Source organism: Phragmites australis, chromosome 20 (assembly GCF_958298935.1).
Source record: "Phragmites australis chromosome 20, lpPhrAust1.1, whole genome shotgun sequence".
Taxonomy (NCBI): domain Eukaryota; kingdom Viridiplantae; phylum Streptophyta; class Magnoliopsida; order Poales; family Poaceae; genus Phragmites; species Phragmites australis.
In genome coordinates, this window is record NC_084940.1 from 2,746,604 (window position 1) to 2,763,474 (window position 16,871).

General features: G+C 42.7%; 2 protein-coding genes across 2 annotated transcripts; one reads left to right on the forward strand and one right to left on the reverse strand.

The window, feature by feature from the left end:
* Positions 1-430: 430 nt before the first annotated feature.
* On the forward strand, positions 431-10,240 carry LOC133902233 (inositol-tetrakisphosphate 1-kinase 6). Its single transcript, XM_062343842.1, is given in 17 exon segments — positions 431-700; positions 1,308-1,343; positions 1,527-1,722; positions 1,894-1,982; positions 2,072-2,143; positions 2,234-2,436; positions 3,062-3,215; positions 3,379-3,492; positions 3,576-3,638; positions 3,741-3,877; positions 3,990-4,137; positions 4,302-4,436; positions 8,361-8,410; positions 8,497-8,699; positions 8,935-9,013; positions 9,099-9,213; positions 9,403-10,240. Coding segments are annotated over 17 exon segments (2,631 nt in total). The 5' UTR covers positions 431-550; the 3' UTR covers positions 10,090-10,240.
* A 942-nt stretch (positions 10,241-11,182) lies between these two features.
* LOC133902232 (ankyrin repeat-containing protein At5g02620-like) lies at positions 11,183-15,356 on the reverse strand. Its single transcript, XM_062343841.1, has 4 exons — positions 15,010-15,356; positions 14,008-14,854; positions 12,917-13,326; positions 11,183-12,497 (listed from the first exon to the last, which is right to left on the reverse strand). Exons 2-4 carry the CDS (start codon positions 14,414-14,416, stop codon positions 11,628-11,630), a joined length of 1,689 nt encoding a protein of 562 aa, XP_062199825.1. The 5' UTR covers positions 14,417-14,854; positions 15,010-15,356; the 3' UTR covers positions 11,183-11,627.
* Between the last annotated feature and the right edge of the window lie 1,515 nt (positions 15,357-16,871).

Consider the following 16,871-nt stretch of genomic DNA (forward strand, 5'->3'; position numbering starts at 1 on the left):
CGGTGAGGATGTCGCCAGATCAGCTCCCGTAGCTCACTCAGCGCTAACCTAGTGTGTCGTAACACCACCGCTCCACCCTAGCCCACGGACGATCCACCACCTCCTACAATCGGCGGTGTGCTTGTCGCCTCGCCACCCTACCCACAAACTATCTCCCTCATCTGACCATCCTGCCTGCTTCAGAGTTTCTTCTACTTCTTGAATCTACGAATCCTCCAAAACTGAATCTTAAAAATTCCTCTTCCCTAACTCTAATCGGAGATGAACGTGGCCTGAAATCTCTTCTGATTTTAGACATATGAAGAATACGTAGCGTGAAGAAAAAAAATAAAACAAGCGTATACTGCTGCGCTGTGCTCTGCTCCATCTGCCGCCGTTTGCCATCCATCCTCCCGCCAGATGCCAACCATGCACCCGTGGGGCCCACAGGAGGCACTGACACCTGGTCCCACCGGCTCAGGAACTTCTCCTCCTTTCTCCATGTCCATGTCCAGGGTTCCAGCGGCGCCCAACAGCGAACAAGATCCGAGTCCACCCTCTCCCACCGGCCATGGCTATGGGGCGACCTGTTCGACTGGTGCTGGAGTCCTCAGTCCTCCTCGATCCCTCCGTCGGCGCGGGCGGCGGTACCGGGGATGCGGGGCTGCGGCCCGGGGCGGACGCGCTGCTTCGGCGGCTGCACTACTCCAATCTGGACGTGGTACGAGCGACTTGATTCTTGGTCTATCCCGCGCGATTTGCCATTGATTCGTAGGACGAGTTGGCTGGAATCTCTTTTTGCTCACTTGCGCTGTACTGTTTGGGGAAGTGCTCTCGCTGATGGTTTATGGTCCCTGGAAGTTGGCTAAAGGCGCAATCTTTTGCATGTTTCTTTTGTTCATTGATGAGATATGCTTCAAAGTTCTTACCATGTATCTAATTCCCTTGAAGTGATATGGGTGCTATTTATGAGCTGGACATGTTGCTTATTGTGTTCAAGTATAGTTCAACTGTTTAAATGCTTCCTCTGAGATTCTGAGTGGGATTTGTAACAGCTCATAAACCCACCAAACAATGAGCATCTGCACATGGCTAGACTCACAGCTTCGTGTGATGCTTTTAACCCTTGTCGTTGAGATACTTATGACCTAATTGAGTCTGTCTTAAAAAATGGTTAGGAGTCTTCACTGCTTGCACATTATATTTTAATTCCTGTCCCTTGTCTATTTGAAATATCGTTCCCGTATCTATTTGAAATTTCGTGCATGTAATTTATCACGTTTAAAATGGATAGACAGCTGATTGCATCCCATTGTATTTTTTTTCAGGCGATTTGCTATCCGGAGGACATACCAACTAATGAGGTACCCCATTTACCTCCCTTTTGAAGTTATTTCTGTACAAGTTCACAGTGCTTCGTCTTGTGATAATATCATAATACTGATGTTTTTATATTTTAGCAGGTGTGCTTTTCTGAAAATTTTATGACAACTGAAAGAGTTTTATGCTTACACATTTCCCTGTTTTTTTTTTTTGGCTTCTAGTAGTCAGTCTTTCTCAAAAAGATCGCAAGCTTGTACTCGTTTGGATATATGCCGCTTCCTGTAACATGTGGGAATTGTTCTCTAAATGAATTAATGGTAGAATGGAGCAGAACATGCTCTTGTTTCTATGCGACTTCGAGAGCTGACAAAGCTTTATTTTTTGAGCTTCAGAATCAGAACTGGAGAGTTCTTTCTGTAGGTAAGCATATATTGGGAATGAGTAGCCAGATTTCATTCTCATGCTGTTTTGGATGGTCATTTTGCGTTGGGATTTCATTCTTGATGGGAATGCAGTGATATGTTGTTTTGCATACTTGAAGGATGTGTCCTTGTTAGGGTTGAGGACAACTAATATTCTTCTCCGGTCCAGATAATGAGCATAGCATGAAGGATCCTGGAGTATTGAATGTTGGCAGGCTTCAGGGGTTGCTTCTCACTTTGGCTGCTTTGATAAAAAGAGTAAAGTTTGTCCTTGGCATCTACGAACACTTTTTTTTTGTAATGATATAGTGCGTCTAATTTGAATTGTATCTGTTCCTTTGATTCAGGAAATTGGTAGCTCATCTGTTTTGGTGATTGGATATGTAATGAAACAATCCCGCGAAGAAGACTTTGCAAAGGCAAGCTTCTGACCGCATGTTACTGAATATTAACCACTAAGTATTGGATCTCTGCTAGATCATCATTGTTTTTTAACACCTTGCTTACAGAGAGGAGCATTCCCCATATATCCTAGTAAGGACGGTCTAAGCTTTGTTCCACTCTCATTTGAACTTCCTTTAACCCCACAACTGCAAGAAGTTGACCTGCTCATCCACAAAGTAACTGATGAGATCTTCAAGATTGATCCAGAATACTCCACCGATTTTCCGAAAGGGATTTCATTTTCTTCTGGAATGTCTGAAATCATAAGGTTAATCACTAAACTCAACTAAGATCTGCACAAAGTAATTTCATGGATGTACATGTGAATTTTTTCTAATGCCTAGCCAAGTAATTCTGTTATGCCAATTGGTGTTTGTAATATTCTATTGTTACTTTTGCTCTGATTTATTTATACGCGATTTCTGACAAGCTATCTTTATCCTACCAAGTTTTGATAATCAAAAGACTGATACTAGTCTATTGGAGCAATTCAGCTTTCTAATATTTTTTCAAGAACAATGTTAATTCCCAGTTCATCATCATGATGCTGTAAAGCAGCTCGAACAATTTACTTTACCTTGCTAATAACTTGCTGATGTTTCTAAAAGGCAAAGGAGGGGGCGGGGGGGGGGGGGGGGTGGGGAGATTTTGAGGAAGACAGATTGCTACTTGAGTTTATTTGTGAACAGACCTGTCACCTGTGTGATAGTAGTTTGCTATGAATTTCCTGGTCGGGGAGGTTGACTGAAGCAACAACTAGAGTGTCTCATGTACTACATGAGCATACAAAACTGAAAGAATGGTCAATAATATTTGCTTCTACAAAAAAACTTTTCAATTAGCTTTGTTAGACTTCCTTATCCTGATTCACTGTAACCTTCTATGTTAAGCAGGTTTGTGGAAGAGCACTCTGAATTTTGCATCATCGATCCATTTAAAAATATTTACCCACTACTTGACCGGCTTCAAATCCAACAAATTCTGGTTCGATTGCAAGAACTTGGCACTGAAGGAAAGCCGAAACTTCGAGCAGCGCATTCTTTGAAGGTCATTTTAATATGATTACTTTTTAAGTGATTGGTCCCTATTTTGAGGTGTTTTGTCTGTTGTCGTGCAAGCACAGAATGCTCATGTTAATATGCTCTCCAAAGTGATGTTGCTTTATTTGTTCAAGAGTATCATTTGCTTGACTGGTTATTTTGTAAAACAGGTTGACAACTTCCATGATGGTGGATTACAAAAGCAACTAGCAGAAACTAATTTATCCTTTCCAATCATCGTGAAACCACAAGTAGCTTGTGGAGTTGCTGATGCCCACAATATGGTTGCCTTTTGTCTTTGTTTTAAATTCAGAGTTTGCTACTTCTTTTCCTCTTGCAGCTGAAGCACAGGATTTGCTGTGTGCAGGCATTAGTTTTTCAAATTGAAGAGATTAGCAACCTTAGTGTGCCTCTTCCAGCTGTACTACAGGTACAAGTACAACCTTGCACCTTTTCTTGAATTTCCTTCATTCTGGTTATGGCTTTCATGGTGCAGTTCTCAGCAACTCACCTGCTCAAGAACATTTTACAGGAATATGTCGATCATGGATCCAAGATTTTCAAATTTTATGTAATTGGAGACAAAGTTTTCCATGCTGTTAGGAATTCGATGCCTAATGCAAGTTTTCTGAAGTCATCATCAGGAGGCGAACCTCTTACATTTAATAGGTACTCTTTAAAAATTACACATACACGCAAAGTTCTGGATTGCTTTATTACCATTCGACTGTTAAGAGCATGACACTGTAACACTGAGCTACGCTTCAATTTTGCTTGTCAGTTTGAAGACTCTTCCGGTGGCTACTAAGGAGCAGCAACTGCAAACCAGGGTGCAAGATAACAAATCGCTGGACACCGATCTAGTAGAAGAGGCAGCAAATTTTTTAAAAGAGTTGCTTGGGCTTACAATTTTTGGATTTGATGTTGTTGTAAGTACATCTTCTGGCCCTTTGTATGGATGATGCTTCTGGCGTTCAGCAGAACTACAAGTCATTATGTTCTCTTAATCACTCTACCTAGGAGTCGTAAAAATGAAAAATGCGAAAGCATAATAACAAGGTATCGGTTAAGTGAGTGTTCTTTGGATATGCAGGTTCAAGAAGGCACCGGAGACCATGTCATAGTGGACCTAAACTATCTCCCATCCTTCAAAGAAGTTCCTGACTCTGAGGCGGTGCCTGCGTTCTGGGATGCAATCAGGCAGACATACGAGTCGAAGAGAGGGAAGGCGCAGACCTAGCTCAAGGCGTCCCAATAAGTGAATCAACCTGGCGTCTAGCAGAGGTTGCCTGTAGCTTACAGAGTTGCGGAAGAGCATGCGAATTGCACTATGGCAGGCAGAGATGTTCACTGACTGTAATAGTTCTGGAGCAAACACAAAGCAATCTTCAGGCCTGGTTGTTGGAATATGTGAAAATGGGTTGCGTAATAATTAATAAACCGACCCATGTTTAACTGTTAATCTCATCCTTTTTCTGTACTTTGTCGTTTACATGTGAATCTGAACGACTTGTGGACGCTAGGGAAAGCAAAAAAATGCACAAGGGCACCAGCCCTTACGTGTAGTGCCATTGGATGTGCACTGATGGGAAAGTAAAAAAAATGCCTTAAGGACACATGTCCTGCCGCATCTTTGGCGGATCAACCGTCGCTCCCTCATTAGCCGCTCTAGTTCTGATGTCTCCAATACTGACTCTCCACCGACCGTCATCCGTCACTAGTTGGCGGCCCCTTCACATCACTGTCTTCATCGTCGGGTCCGCCTTCCTCAATAACTCTTTTTAAGCCAGGAGATTTTTAGCCCTAGCCCGTCAGAATTCAGTAGAGAGCTTCTCCCCCAAACCTTAACCTCTTGAAGGCTCACTAGATACAGAGAAGAGGATGAGATAAGAGAAGAATTCGGGTGAAGAGATGCTTCAAATCACCCGGGTAAAAATATAGTAAATCCCTTTATTTATTCTGTACCTTTTTCATTTCTCTGTTGTTGCATGATTAGCTCGGTCCAGCTGTCCTGCAGACGGAAAGGCAGGTTTACCGAGAAGAAGAGCTTTTGCAAGATTTTTTTTTTCTCCTATACTCCCATAAAATACAGAGTTATAGCAGATTTGATTGATCTTTAACATTCACTCGAATTGATCAAATAGTCACCATATGAGGTTGAATCTCGTTTCTCTTTCTAAAATTACATTTAATATCTCATTATTTACCTTTCATACATAGACGTCTAATATTTACCTTCCGTATATTTTAAAAATACATTCAATATTCTATTATTTGCTTTCTATACTTAAACGTTCAATATGTTCATTCCATATATTCAACGCCGGGTTTCTCTATAGAGTGCGCGCCGCTTCCCGCATCTTGCCTACAACGTCGGGTTTCTATAAAGGATGCGTCACTTCCCGCACTTTGTTTACAACGTTAGTTTTCTAGAGAGGGTGCGCCGCCGCCCACACGTCGCCTCCACCATCTACCACGGAGGTCGCATCCTCACGTTATCTTTACATCAAGGTACTGTGCGAGAATTATTTTTATCCTTTCATAAAATCGGTCACCATCTTGATCTTCCTCACAACGTTGGTATAGACAACCAACTCTGAACGATACAATCCCCTCTACCATCTTATCTCGGTACTCTTCATTCTCCTCTCATGAAAACACATGATCATGTTGTGAATTTTGTGTATATAAATTTATCTTTTGTTATGCCATATTTTTTTACTCCTTAGTATTGATATATTTTAGATTGATTCTATATGTGTACTTTTTAGGGTGCTTGTAGGAAAGATCCACACTTCAGCAGTTTGTTACTACGTAAATATATTCATTGCTAGAGTATGGTGTCATGGAAATATGGAATGATGTCGTCTCTCCAGTACCAGTTATTAGTCCTCTGTGCCGTGGTATGACGGTAGTTTTTCTGTTTTGAAAAAAACATGACGGTAGGTTTATTTTGAGCTAGCTTAAGTTCTTACTAAACAATTTGCTGTAGAGATTGTTACTTGTTAGATAGCTCCGTATTTCTTTTTGCACGGATATGAACTGCAGTATCTTATCTGTTCCCATACTAGTTTTATCCACCGCATGTTCTATACAGATCGCACTTGCTTTTCTCTGCCTTATACTGTTCTCATATCTGTTCTCATATTGTTACTTGTTAGATAGCTCCGTAATTCTTTTTTATTTGTCTTGTTGATTTTTCACGGTGTTGGAGGTGTTTTTGTTACTACTATCCATAACGTTGTATCAATATATACTAATAAAGATACGCTTTTAAAAAATCTTTTATAAAGACCAATCTAGTCATATAATTTCTATATAGCCAATCTTGATAGTTTCAAACATATTAGTGATTAAGCTTTTAAAAGTTTGATTATATAGATTTTAAAAGGGCAAATAAAAAAGAACAGATGTAGTAGTATGTATGCTCATCGTTTCTATAACCTACATGCTAGCGAAGCCATGTTTGCGGGCGCGGCCACTCCGTCTCACCTACTTGTTGTAGCATCAGCGCAGATCCAGCAGTGATGCTCAGTGCAGCAAGAATTTCTCAAGTCCTTCCAAATTTAGTTCTGCAGTTTGCTCATATCAAGGTTACTGGACCCATTTCCTTTCTAGTTTCTACCATCTGATTTTTCTAGCGACTTCAATAGAGCTTCTCCATTGAACTCAATCTGTGAGGCACAGCTTGTTTCTGAACATTTTTTTAGAAAAAAAACTGAATGCAAAAGTTTCTTTTGATACCTGCCGCATGATCAGATCAGACGTGCATGGTTCTGCATGTATATATATGTTTGTGTTCCGATTCTGGAGCGATCGAATTGAGAGTGATCTTCCAAGGTGTAGGGAGAGGGTGCAGTGCAACTCCAAGAATCTGATGAGGTCCACATCCCAGCGGTGGTGTCCATGTCCTGCAAAACCCTTCATCGTCGACGAAGTGACAAGCCCACCGTCGCCGCCGAGTAAGGTCCGGCCGGTCGTTACAATGATGGCCGGCAGGTGCCACCCAGGGGGCATAAAGAACCTTCTCGCCGGACCAAGAGATGCACATCTGAAGCTTTCGACGCCGGCGGTCGGAGAGCTCGGGCCCATTGGTGATGTCCATGTCCTGCGAACCCACCAGCCATCACCGATGAGTGCGCCATCGCCGCCGATAGAGGTCAAGTGAGGTAACGATTTACAACGACGGCCGGAACTCACCATCGCGGAGCGCATGAGGAACCATCTCGCCGCACGAGGGGCTGCCCATTGGCCGTCTCGCGCTTCCGCCGCCGCTGGCCGGAGAGCTCGGCCGCCTCCCGAACCAGGGCTGTGGACTGGAAAGGGATGCTGAAGTGAAGGGGCGTTTCGTAAAATTCCCTAGGCGACTTCTTTTTACTACGCAGATCATGGCCGGACGATCTTTTCTAACGGTCCAAATGATCCCAAGTTTGGATCGCAATTAATGATCGTGATCCAACTGGAGTATAAATAATAGCAAAATGTACTTTAAAGCCTTTTTTCATAAAATCCTTCGCATGCGTATGTATTTTTTGCTTATACAAACCGCACTATTGCGATCTAACGGTAAAAACGGACCCAAATTTGGATGGTGACTATTAATCGCGATCCAAATCAGAGGTGCAGATGAAAAAAAAACTTACTATACATAGACTTGTCCGCCTATAGAATAGGGGTCCTGTTCTGAAAGCTCACACCGGTTAATATAAGTTGGTAAAAGATTTTTTTTAATCAGGATCCCACCACACAAATAGTCTGCATCTTTACGACCAGTATCCTTACCACATAAGGAATTCTTACGATCAGTCTTCACTAATCGCGAGACAGATACACATCAAATCAGTCTATTCTCATTAAATACATTTTATTTAAGTGTTTTCCTTCCCTAGCAGTACTCTCCGACGGACAGGTTGTGACCGGTACAGTGGTATCATACCCTGTCCCGTAGACACACGGTTCTGCCAAAACAGTCGGTACAAGAAAGAAAGAGTTGGAGATGGTCTTCAGGGAAGGCCAAACTGAACACATCTGTGCCATATGGAGGCCAAGGAGAAAGAAACATCGCACCAAATGAATCATTCGCTCTGACAATATTTCCATTTGGTCACATACGCCCGTCCCTTTCATTAACACATCTCTTACATTTGTACACATCGTGTGGAGCTTCATGGAAAGTTTCAGCATTGCCGGCACAATTTTTTGGTGCTTTGAGTATTCCGGCAGCCTCTGTCCAAGATGGTGATATATGCGCCTGCTCTCCATCTCAGCGTCTAGGTGGGTTTTTTTAGTCCTTGTGATTAACGCCCTGTGTCCCCGAAGATGGATCGCGTGAAGAGATTCACTGGCATGGCAAAGGGCACATCTGTGATCCCGGTCCGGAAAGATGAAGATGAGAGCTTGGTTCTGTTTGGGGAGCTGTACAAGCATGAGAAAGAGAGGGATGTAAACCTTCTTGAACCAATGTTCTCGGTGGAGTTCGAAGCTATTCAAGGTGAGGCTTTACTCTTTTTAGTCCTTCACCTATTCATGTTGGTAAGAAATGAAGCTATTTCAGTGCTGGCTTAAAGCTCACATTAGTAGAGATTTTCAAAACGTTTGACTAAATAAGAAATTTCAAGTGGTTGATTCAGCATATGCTTCGAAACATGTAGAAAGAGTGCATTTAGTTAGCTTTCCAGAATCACCTATCTGACTAGAACTGTGGTTCCGATGACTGAATATAGGAGGAGATGGTCGCATGTTCAAGCTCCCTTCAGGAAAGAGAAATTACCTCCTGCCAGATGGCGAAAAGCATGATTATGATTGGTACACATCGAGACCCCTAGTTTAAATCATATCCACACGCACCCATTGGTTCAATTGTGTTGTAAAACACAGCAGTTCATTTCAGGCTCAAGACTCCTCCAGCCACACCACTGTTTCCCTCCCTTGAGATGGAAGCTAACTCCTCCCAGATGATTTTTCAGAAGGAGCTGCCTATACTTCAGCCAGTCAGAACTTCAAGGGTATGAGGAATGTTTGCAGTAGTACCTAACATTTTCAGCAAATATCCGTTGTAATATTGCGTTTGCTCAAGTTATTATGAAGCCAAAAGAGAATATTTGATTTTTGTACATAGTACCATTTTTTGTAAAAAAGAGGATGTTGTTTTCTTTTTTCCTTCATGATAGTGTTATATTGTGAAATTTTGACAGTTCTCAAGCAAGCCTGACGCAACAGTTACATCAACAAGGTCTGAATCCCCAACCTCTAGCTCCTCTAAATCTGTAACTCCCACGGAGAGACCCAGCTCTTCATCAAAGAAAAGCCTCACCAGAGGGGCTCCTGTTCTATCCAAAGAGGAGGACACAGCTTACAGAATAGATAAGAGGTCAAGCTATACACCTCTGATAAATAGGCAACACAATGCAATTCCTGCAGCTAGAACAATTATCACAGTCAACAAAGCATGCAGGAAAACCTCAGGCAACAAATCTTCAGGCCCGGGCAGCACGAATGCCGTTAAGAATGGGGCCAAACCGGACAAGGCACTGAAAAACGTTACAGCAACTGCGGTGAAAGCTCAGTCGAAAGATCCTTCAGTTGGTGCAAAGGATCAGAAGGCAGATGTTGGCATCGCCAGGAGACTGTCATGCCCACCTGCTGCAACAACGGGCGGCAACGGCGAGCTGCAGGTAGACAACTTGCAGGATACAGTGGCACCGAAAGGAAGGAATAGAGCTGCCACCGGCATTGTGCGTGCTACCCGTAAGGGCGCCAGCGCCGCCGAGGCGGTACCTGCTACCCGTAAGGGTGCCAGCGCCACCGAGGCGGTAGCGAAGGGAAGGAGAGCAGGAGAGAAGGAGCAGAGGCCAAAGCTTGGAAGGCATGCAAAGAAGTGAGGACAGTGGTTTCAGCTGATAAGATTAGATGGGGCATTCTTATTTCAGGAAGGGATGCAGAGAGAGTAACATCCATTTCCACCCAATATATTCAAATACACTTATTTGATAAACTTGCACTTAGTTGCCTTATTTATGAACACACGCGTAACTTGAAAGTTCTTCTAGTGATGTACACTATGTAATTTCTTGATGTTTTTACCAAGTGTTAAATCACGGGGGGTTTTCACATTGTGTGAATGCACAATCACATGTTGAGAACCATATTGCAACACAAAAGATTTCGTCACTCAATAAGTTAAATCGTTCATACATTCAGTAAACATAACTCCTAATCTACAGGGGCCAAGGAGTTGAAATATTGGAAGCAATTAGTCTAAGGAATTGACCCTTGCAGCAAAGAAGAAGATAGCAACTTGCGCACCAATCTACTCTTAACCTGCGCAAATTCTGCTAATTTTCAACTCATGGTTTCGTCTACATCTTCATCGGGACTTCACTTCCATAGAAGCATCTGAATGTACAGCTTTGTCAGTATCTGTGTAATAGGAGTACAAAGATTGACGAGTACCACAAGGATGAAGAACACTGGAGACAGTTACACGAGTAAGAAGGGTTGAAACTTGGAACTGATCGAGATGTGAATCCAATGCTCTCCACAAAAAATTCTTGCTTTGTTCTTCCTGACCATCTAGTCGGCGCCTGTCGTCTGCGGTGAGCGGAGTTGTCTGCAGAAGTCTAACCGACTGATTGCTGGGACTGAAGTGATCAGGTCCAATCGTCAATTCGAGAAGTCATTATGTGCGTGCGCAGTGTTCAATTGCTCTACGTGACTACGGCGAATAAGCAACCAGGTGTCCAGGTAGCTTCAGCGATCTGGTGGTGCCGTTGAGGCAGCGGTTAACCGGCTGGAAACGTAAGAACAAGCTTCAGATGCGTAGATGTTGACTAAATATCTGCTTATTTTTCAGGGGAAGAGCGGTGACTTTGTCGATTTTCTGGTCATATCTTAACCGATCTTAACCGGGTAATATTAGCTCCATTAATATTCGACACAACGGCTGCAAATGCCGCATAAACACAACAGCCAACAAAGTTTCAAACAAATAACAATCAGCATTAGGCTGTTCCAATTTTCTCCAGTCCAAGTCCAGAAAGTCATTAGTGATCACTGTTTTTGGCCTCAGTTTTCTCCAGTCTAATGTTGCACAAGATATCCATGACCACTTGACTTATGACAGAAGGGCAAATTATTCTATACTATTCTACTATGCAGATACAATTTTATGGTTTTCATAGTCATCCACCATAGTAAGCATAAGAGGTAGACATCTTGCTTGGCAAATACTCGTATCTTGCCTGCAAAAGTGGCTACTCCTATCAACTGGAATTCAGTCCTCCGTTTGTGCAAGGAGGCTGCAGTTGCACATAGCTGCCATGTTCTAGGCCTAAATATACTTCGAGTCAATCCCACTGAATGCATGGAGTGGTCTCAGGCAAATGGGTGTCGATATTCGACAACAAGCATGGTCGTTATCCTAAAGTGCGTACATCTTCTTATATTCACTGTTCAGTAGCTCCGTGTCTGAGTCAACCGATATGGACCATGACTGGCTTGTGGATGACCTCCTGATCTTCCTCATGTTCTTCTCTTCCATCCTGTGAGCAATAATACAATAGCACATGGAACCAAGAGTGGCCACCATGATCACAGTGCCGATCGCCATTGTACACCACGCCAGCCATTCATCATGATGGCCCACGACAACATAGGTTAGTGCTATGAAGGCTGCCGAGATGCACAGGCATGCGAGCCACATCAACTTGTTCATCACAAAGACCATCTTCTTCTTCGCCTTCTGTTCAACAACAATTAGAGAGGTCTGGACGACGACAACAGCAAGCGAGATAAAGAGAGCCAAGGCATCAAAGACCAAGAATATTAAAAAGGCTGGATCGCTGGCTACCAATGCTTGCCCCAAGGTCATGTCCGGATCAGGTGCTTGAGACATATCCTGCAGAAAATTACCAGGGAGTTGGAATATGGCTGCAAAGGCAACGGTGGCAATAAGCACTGCAACAACGGTATTGGAGTTGATTGCATTGTTTAGTCCACCAATATGGAGCTTTTGGATTCTCCTCTTGATTTTGTGGAAATGCATCTTGGTCTGGCGTGTTTGCTTGATCTGTGATTGGACGTCATGCCTAATGTCACTGACTGTCTGCTTAAGCTGCTTTGCTGGATTAGGAGGATTTACTTGCTCTTTTGCAGTTACTCCACCAACCTCTCTCAGGATGTTAGCGAGTTCTTCATTACCTACTTTCTCTGCAATAGCAAAAGCAGTCTCTCCAGCTCTATTAACCGCATTGATTTCAATCCCTTCAACTGATATTAGGGTCTGAACCATCTGTAAGGAATAGACAAATATCAGATATAGTACAAGTTAGTGATCAGTTCTTTGAAATGCTAAGTGCATACAATTCTTAAAAATCAAGCAATATTCAAGTCAAAACTGCTTAGAAGTTCTTTAGGTCCCAAGGAAGAAAGTAATCCCACTTTTTTAGTATATCCTGAACTAAACTTTTTTTATTCCTGGAAAAGATGCAGATTCTTTTTAGAATTCTTTTTAAAACATTTGACACTGTCGGTATTAGGCAAGCGATTTCTCGCGAATATATGTATCTAATCAACTTTACTTTAGTACTTCTCCTGAGCAACATAACTTCAACCATAAATAGGACACAACATCAAAGTGTTAACAATGTTACACCGGAAGACTGAACGTCGGACAGAAAATAGAAGATTTTCTGAGATAAGATCACCTACAATGGTGTTTCCCTTCCGAGTTGCAACATGCAATGGTCTGTTCCCCTTGCTATCTTCCACATGGATAACTGAGACATCAGGCTTCAACAACTCGAGCAGAATTTCAGCATTTTGACCTTTTGAAGCCATGTGTAATGCAGTTTGTCCCTTCTTATCTGTTCTGAAACCAATCCTTGGATCCTTATTTAACAGTGAAGTGACCACCTCCACATGGCCCATTCTTGCTGCTGAATGCAATACTGTCTTGCCATTATTTCTTGCAATCCTAGCAAGGCTTGCATCCGTTTCTAGCAGAAGATTAACAATATCAATGTGGCCCTGAGTTGCAGCAGTGTCCAAAGCTGTGGCATTTACAGAATTTGTTGTCATAGCTAATGCGGGGAAGGCCTGCAACAGCTCCTTCAAAACATCTGCAAGACCAACAAATTGAACTGACTTATGAATCTGTTTCTTTAAAAAAAAATGATCAGAAATGTTTTTTTTAAAAAAAATAAGGTTAAATAAAATAGCCTGCGTATTGATTGGTTATGAGTTAAAACGGTATTGCTCTTCACCGCAGCATACTAACCCAAATATTTGAAATTACATAGGCTGATTGGTTCAGTGAAAGTTCCTGACTTCCTGGCAGACCAAACAAGTAGTAGGGACTAGGGAGCACAATTGTGTAATCTCATCGCTAGATCTAAAAGCCAAGTAAATTATATCTGGTGCCCAAAAGGATTGCCACTTCTTTCTTTTAGACACATCATCACATCGACAATACTTTCAGCAAGATCCTAGAAAACTGCAACGCATCATACATCAACAATTTGTGTGTCAAACCAAGAAAGATAGACATGGTAGGTTGGAACCTAGACCAAATCCTTCAAGATCATTGAAACTTGCAGAAGACAATGAGATGCAACTCAATTTTTATAAGCATACCAACTGCAAGTACAAATGAACTAATATGTATGGTCACATAGAACTGCAAGTTCAAGCCAGAGAATCCACACTAGCCTAATCATCAACTAGTTGACTCGGCACATCGAACTCACTGGGATCAAATTCAATAATAAATTACAATTAATGATGAAGGAAAGAAAACTAACCCAGATGGCCCTGCTTCGCTGCAATATGGAACGCATCAAAGCTGTTACTGGCCTTGATCCCTGCTGACTGCACATCACACATCTTCAATATCTCGCACACAACCTCGACATGCCCCTTCTCAGCAGACACATACAGCGCAGTCTCACCGTCCTGGTTCTGCCGGGCAGCCAACTCCCCTACCAGCTCCGGATCGCACTCCGCAAAGATCTTCTGGACATGGGCAACACTGCCAGCCCTCGCCGCGAGATGGAGTGCGGTGTCACCCCGCTTCCCAGGGCTGTCCTTGTTCCTTTTGAAGCTCTGCTGCTTCTCCATGGACAGAAACTTGAAGCTTCTTTGCTTCTCTATCCCTCGGAAGCTCTTCAATTTTTCCAGAGCACCATGCCGGGTGCTGGGTTGCTTCTCCATGTCCAAAAGGAAGAACAGAAGAATTAACTACTTGTTCACTTCAACGGTGTTGTGACAAATCCCAAGATTGACAGGTGTTCCGGTAAAATCCAAGAAACCCCTCTATCCGTTCACTTGGAAAATCCAGTTCCGGTTGATGGAAAATTATCAGGCCTTCAGATCGCAACAAGATGGCCAGTAGTTTAGCATGCTCTTGCAGAATCCAACAAGCCTCTCTCCTGTCTCCCCACCAACTGCTGCAGCCCCCTTAGCTTTGATCTGCAAGAACACCACTTTGGCTGCTTGGCACATAGACTAGGGATAGTTCCCAAATTTGTCCATATAGGTATCCTACAGCGGTTACCAGGCCAACAGGCAGAAGAAGCTTGCCGATTTTGGATTCAAGGCCTTTGTCTACCCTTCAAAGGCACGAAAGGATGATTCACATGTCACCCCAAACTGCAAAAAGGATCAGCAAAATCAGCACATAGACTGTCTTTTACACATGATCCTAATGAAGAACAACAAATCGAAGGAATATCAAAGAAATCTCCTACGGAAAATGAAAAAAAAAAACACTTATCACACAAGAAGTGAGAAAAAGAGTTCCTCACCACGAGAAAACAGACAACAAATCGAGAAGCCAAAATCCAGAACTGGCAGGGAACCGAGCGGGATCCACAGCACAAGAATCAGATGAACAAGTGGTCTCAGAGCTCGAAAAATCCCATCTTTCTTGCACCAGCCAAGGGAAAGAAGTTGGGAAATGGACGCGCTAGTGGGTATCTTGGAAGATGGCCACCTCTAACCTTTTCTTCCGCCGGTCCCTCTCCGCGACCTGGAAGCTCACTTATTAGGTTCGAGTGCTCTACCACCCCTGCTTATCATCGAGGAGGACGATGGTCGAACGAGTGAGCGCACGTTCGGTAGCCTTCGACTCTTGATTTTTCACCCGTGAGGGAATAACTGTGTGACTTTGCTGTCTTTTTCTTCCCTGCTTTATAATTAATCATGACAGGTTTAAGCAAGTTGTGGATAAAAGCCAAATACACAATCTAGTAGTAAAATATGAGTATACCATACTTCTATCATGGTTTAATTCAGGAGATGGAGAGCAGGAATGCAGGATCACCTAAAGAATTTTTTTAACTAATAGATGTATCTTTATTTTGAATTTTGAGCGAGCAATGAAGCTGTGCAAAACGTTGAATGATTAATTATACACTCTCATTCTTGCTGAATAATTCAGATGTGGCACCAAACAGCAATTAAGTATCCACAAAAAGAATTACGCTATAATTTTTTATTTAATGGCCATGGTTAATAAGGCATTCAGCGTAGCAAAAGGTCAGGCAGAAGCCGAAATTCCAGGTCAGATGTGCACCATGACATTCATGAAACTACAGGGCAAAGGAACATGGGGTCATGAAGAATCGTAGTAAAAAACTTCAGTCAAGTAGACATGGCTGCAGCACTTCACTTGACAGGCTAAACAGCCGAATCAAGTGGCCAAAGAGTCCCAACGAAGCAATAACAAATGATGTAGAAAAATAATTAAGCAGTCTAACGCAAAGAAAAACAAAATGCTGTTTAGAGCGCACAGTGCATAAACCCCCAAAACAAGCTGAACCTATAGCATGAGATATGAGATACGATAGACTCATAGACAGTTAAAATCTCAACTCCAATCACTGATTCTATATCTGAAATTAGCAGAGTTGGAAAGGCAGGTACAGACCAAGCCCATGTCAACAGATATTAACGAATCCAAGTTAGAGAAAATAACAGGAAAAATGATTTGGCCACGGTGACGAGGGGAGATTTGGTGGCGGATGCAGGAGCGGGAGGGGCAGGGTTGGCGCATCGGCGGCTGATGCGAGAGTGGGAGGGGCGGGGCTGGCGTGTCGACGGTGCCCACCACGGTGGTGAGGGGGCGGCGCAAGGAGGGGCGGTAGGAGCGGGAGCGGCACGGCCGGAGGTGAGGGGTCGGCGCACGATTGTGTCGGAATGGCATGTGAGTAATCTTAACAAAATTATCATAATTACTAAAATATCTAATTACATGAATCGTCGGATTAAATTTATACTATATTCTACCTCTAAGTAGTATGGATCATTGTAAAAAAATTCTTTTTTTAATCTTTTCTTTCGTTTTACCCCCTCTTTTTACGAAATCTCGTTGCTAAGACATCTTTGGTTTACAGCTATGCTATTGCCAAGCCAGATTTTAGCAATGTCTAGAAAATTGAGCTCCATTTGGTTTCGGGTGAAATTTATCTTTTTGATAATGGAATTTTTTTTTGGCCTCTTCATCCAAAGATGCACACATCAAAAGGAGAAATGTCCTACCCCGAAAAATTTGGATGGAAATTTTGTATGGCAAACTTGGGTAAAACTCAGCTAACACCTTAATTTTAGCTAGCCAAATTTGGCTTTGTCACAAACAAATGTTATTTCTAAGGATTAGGGGTAGCAA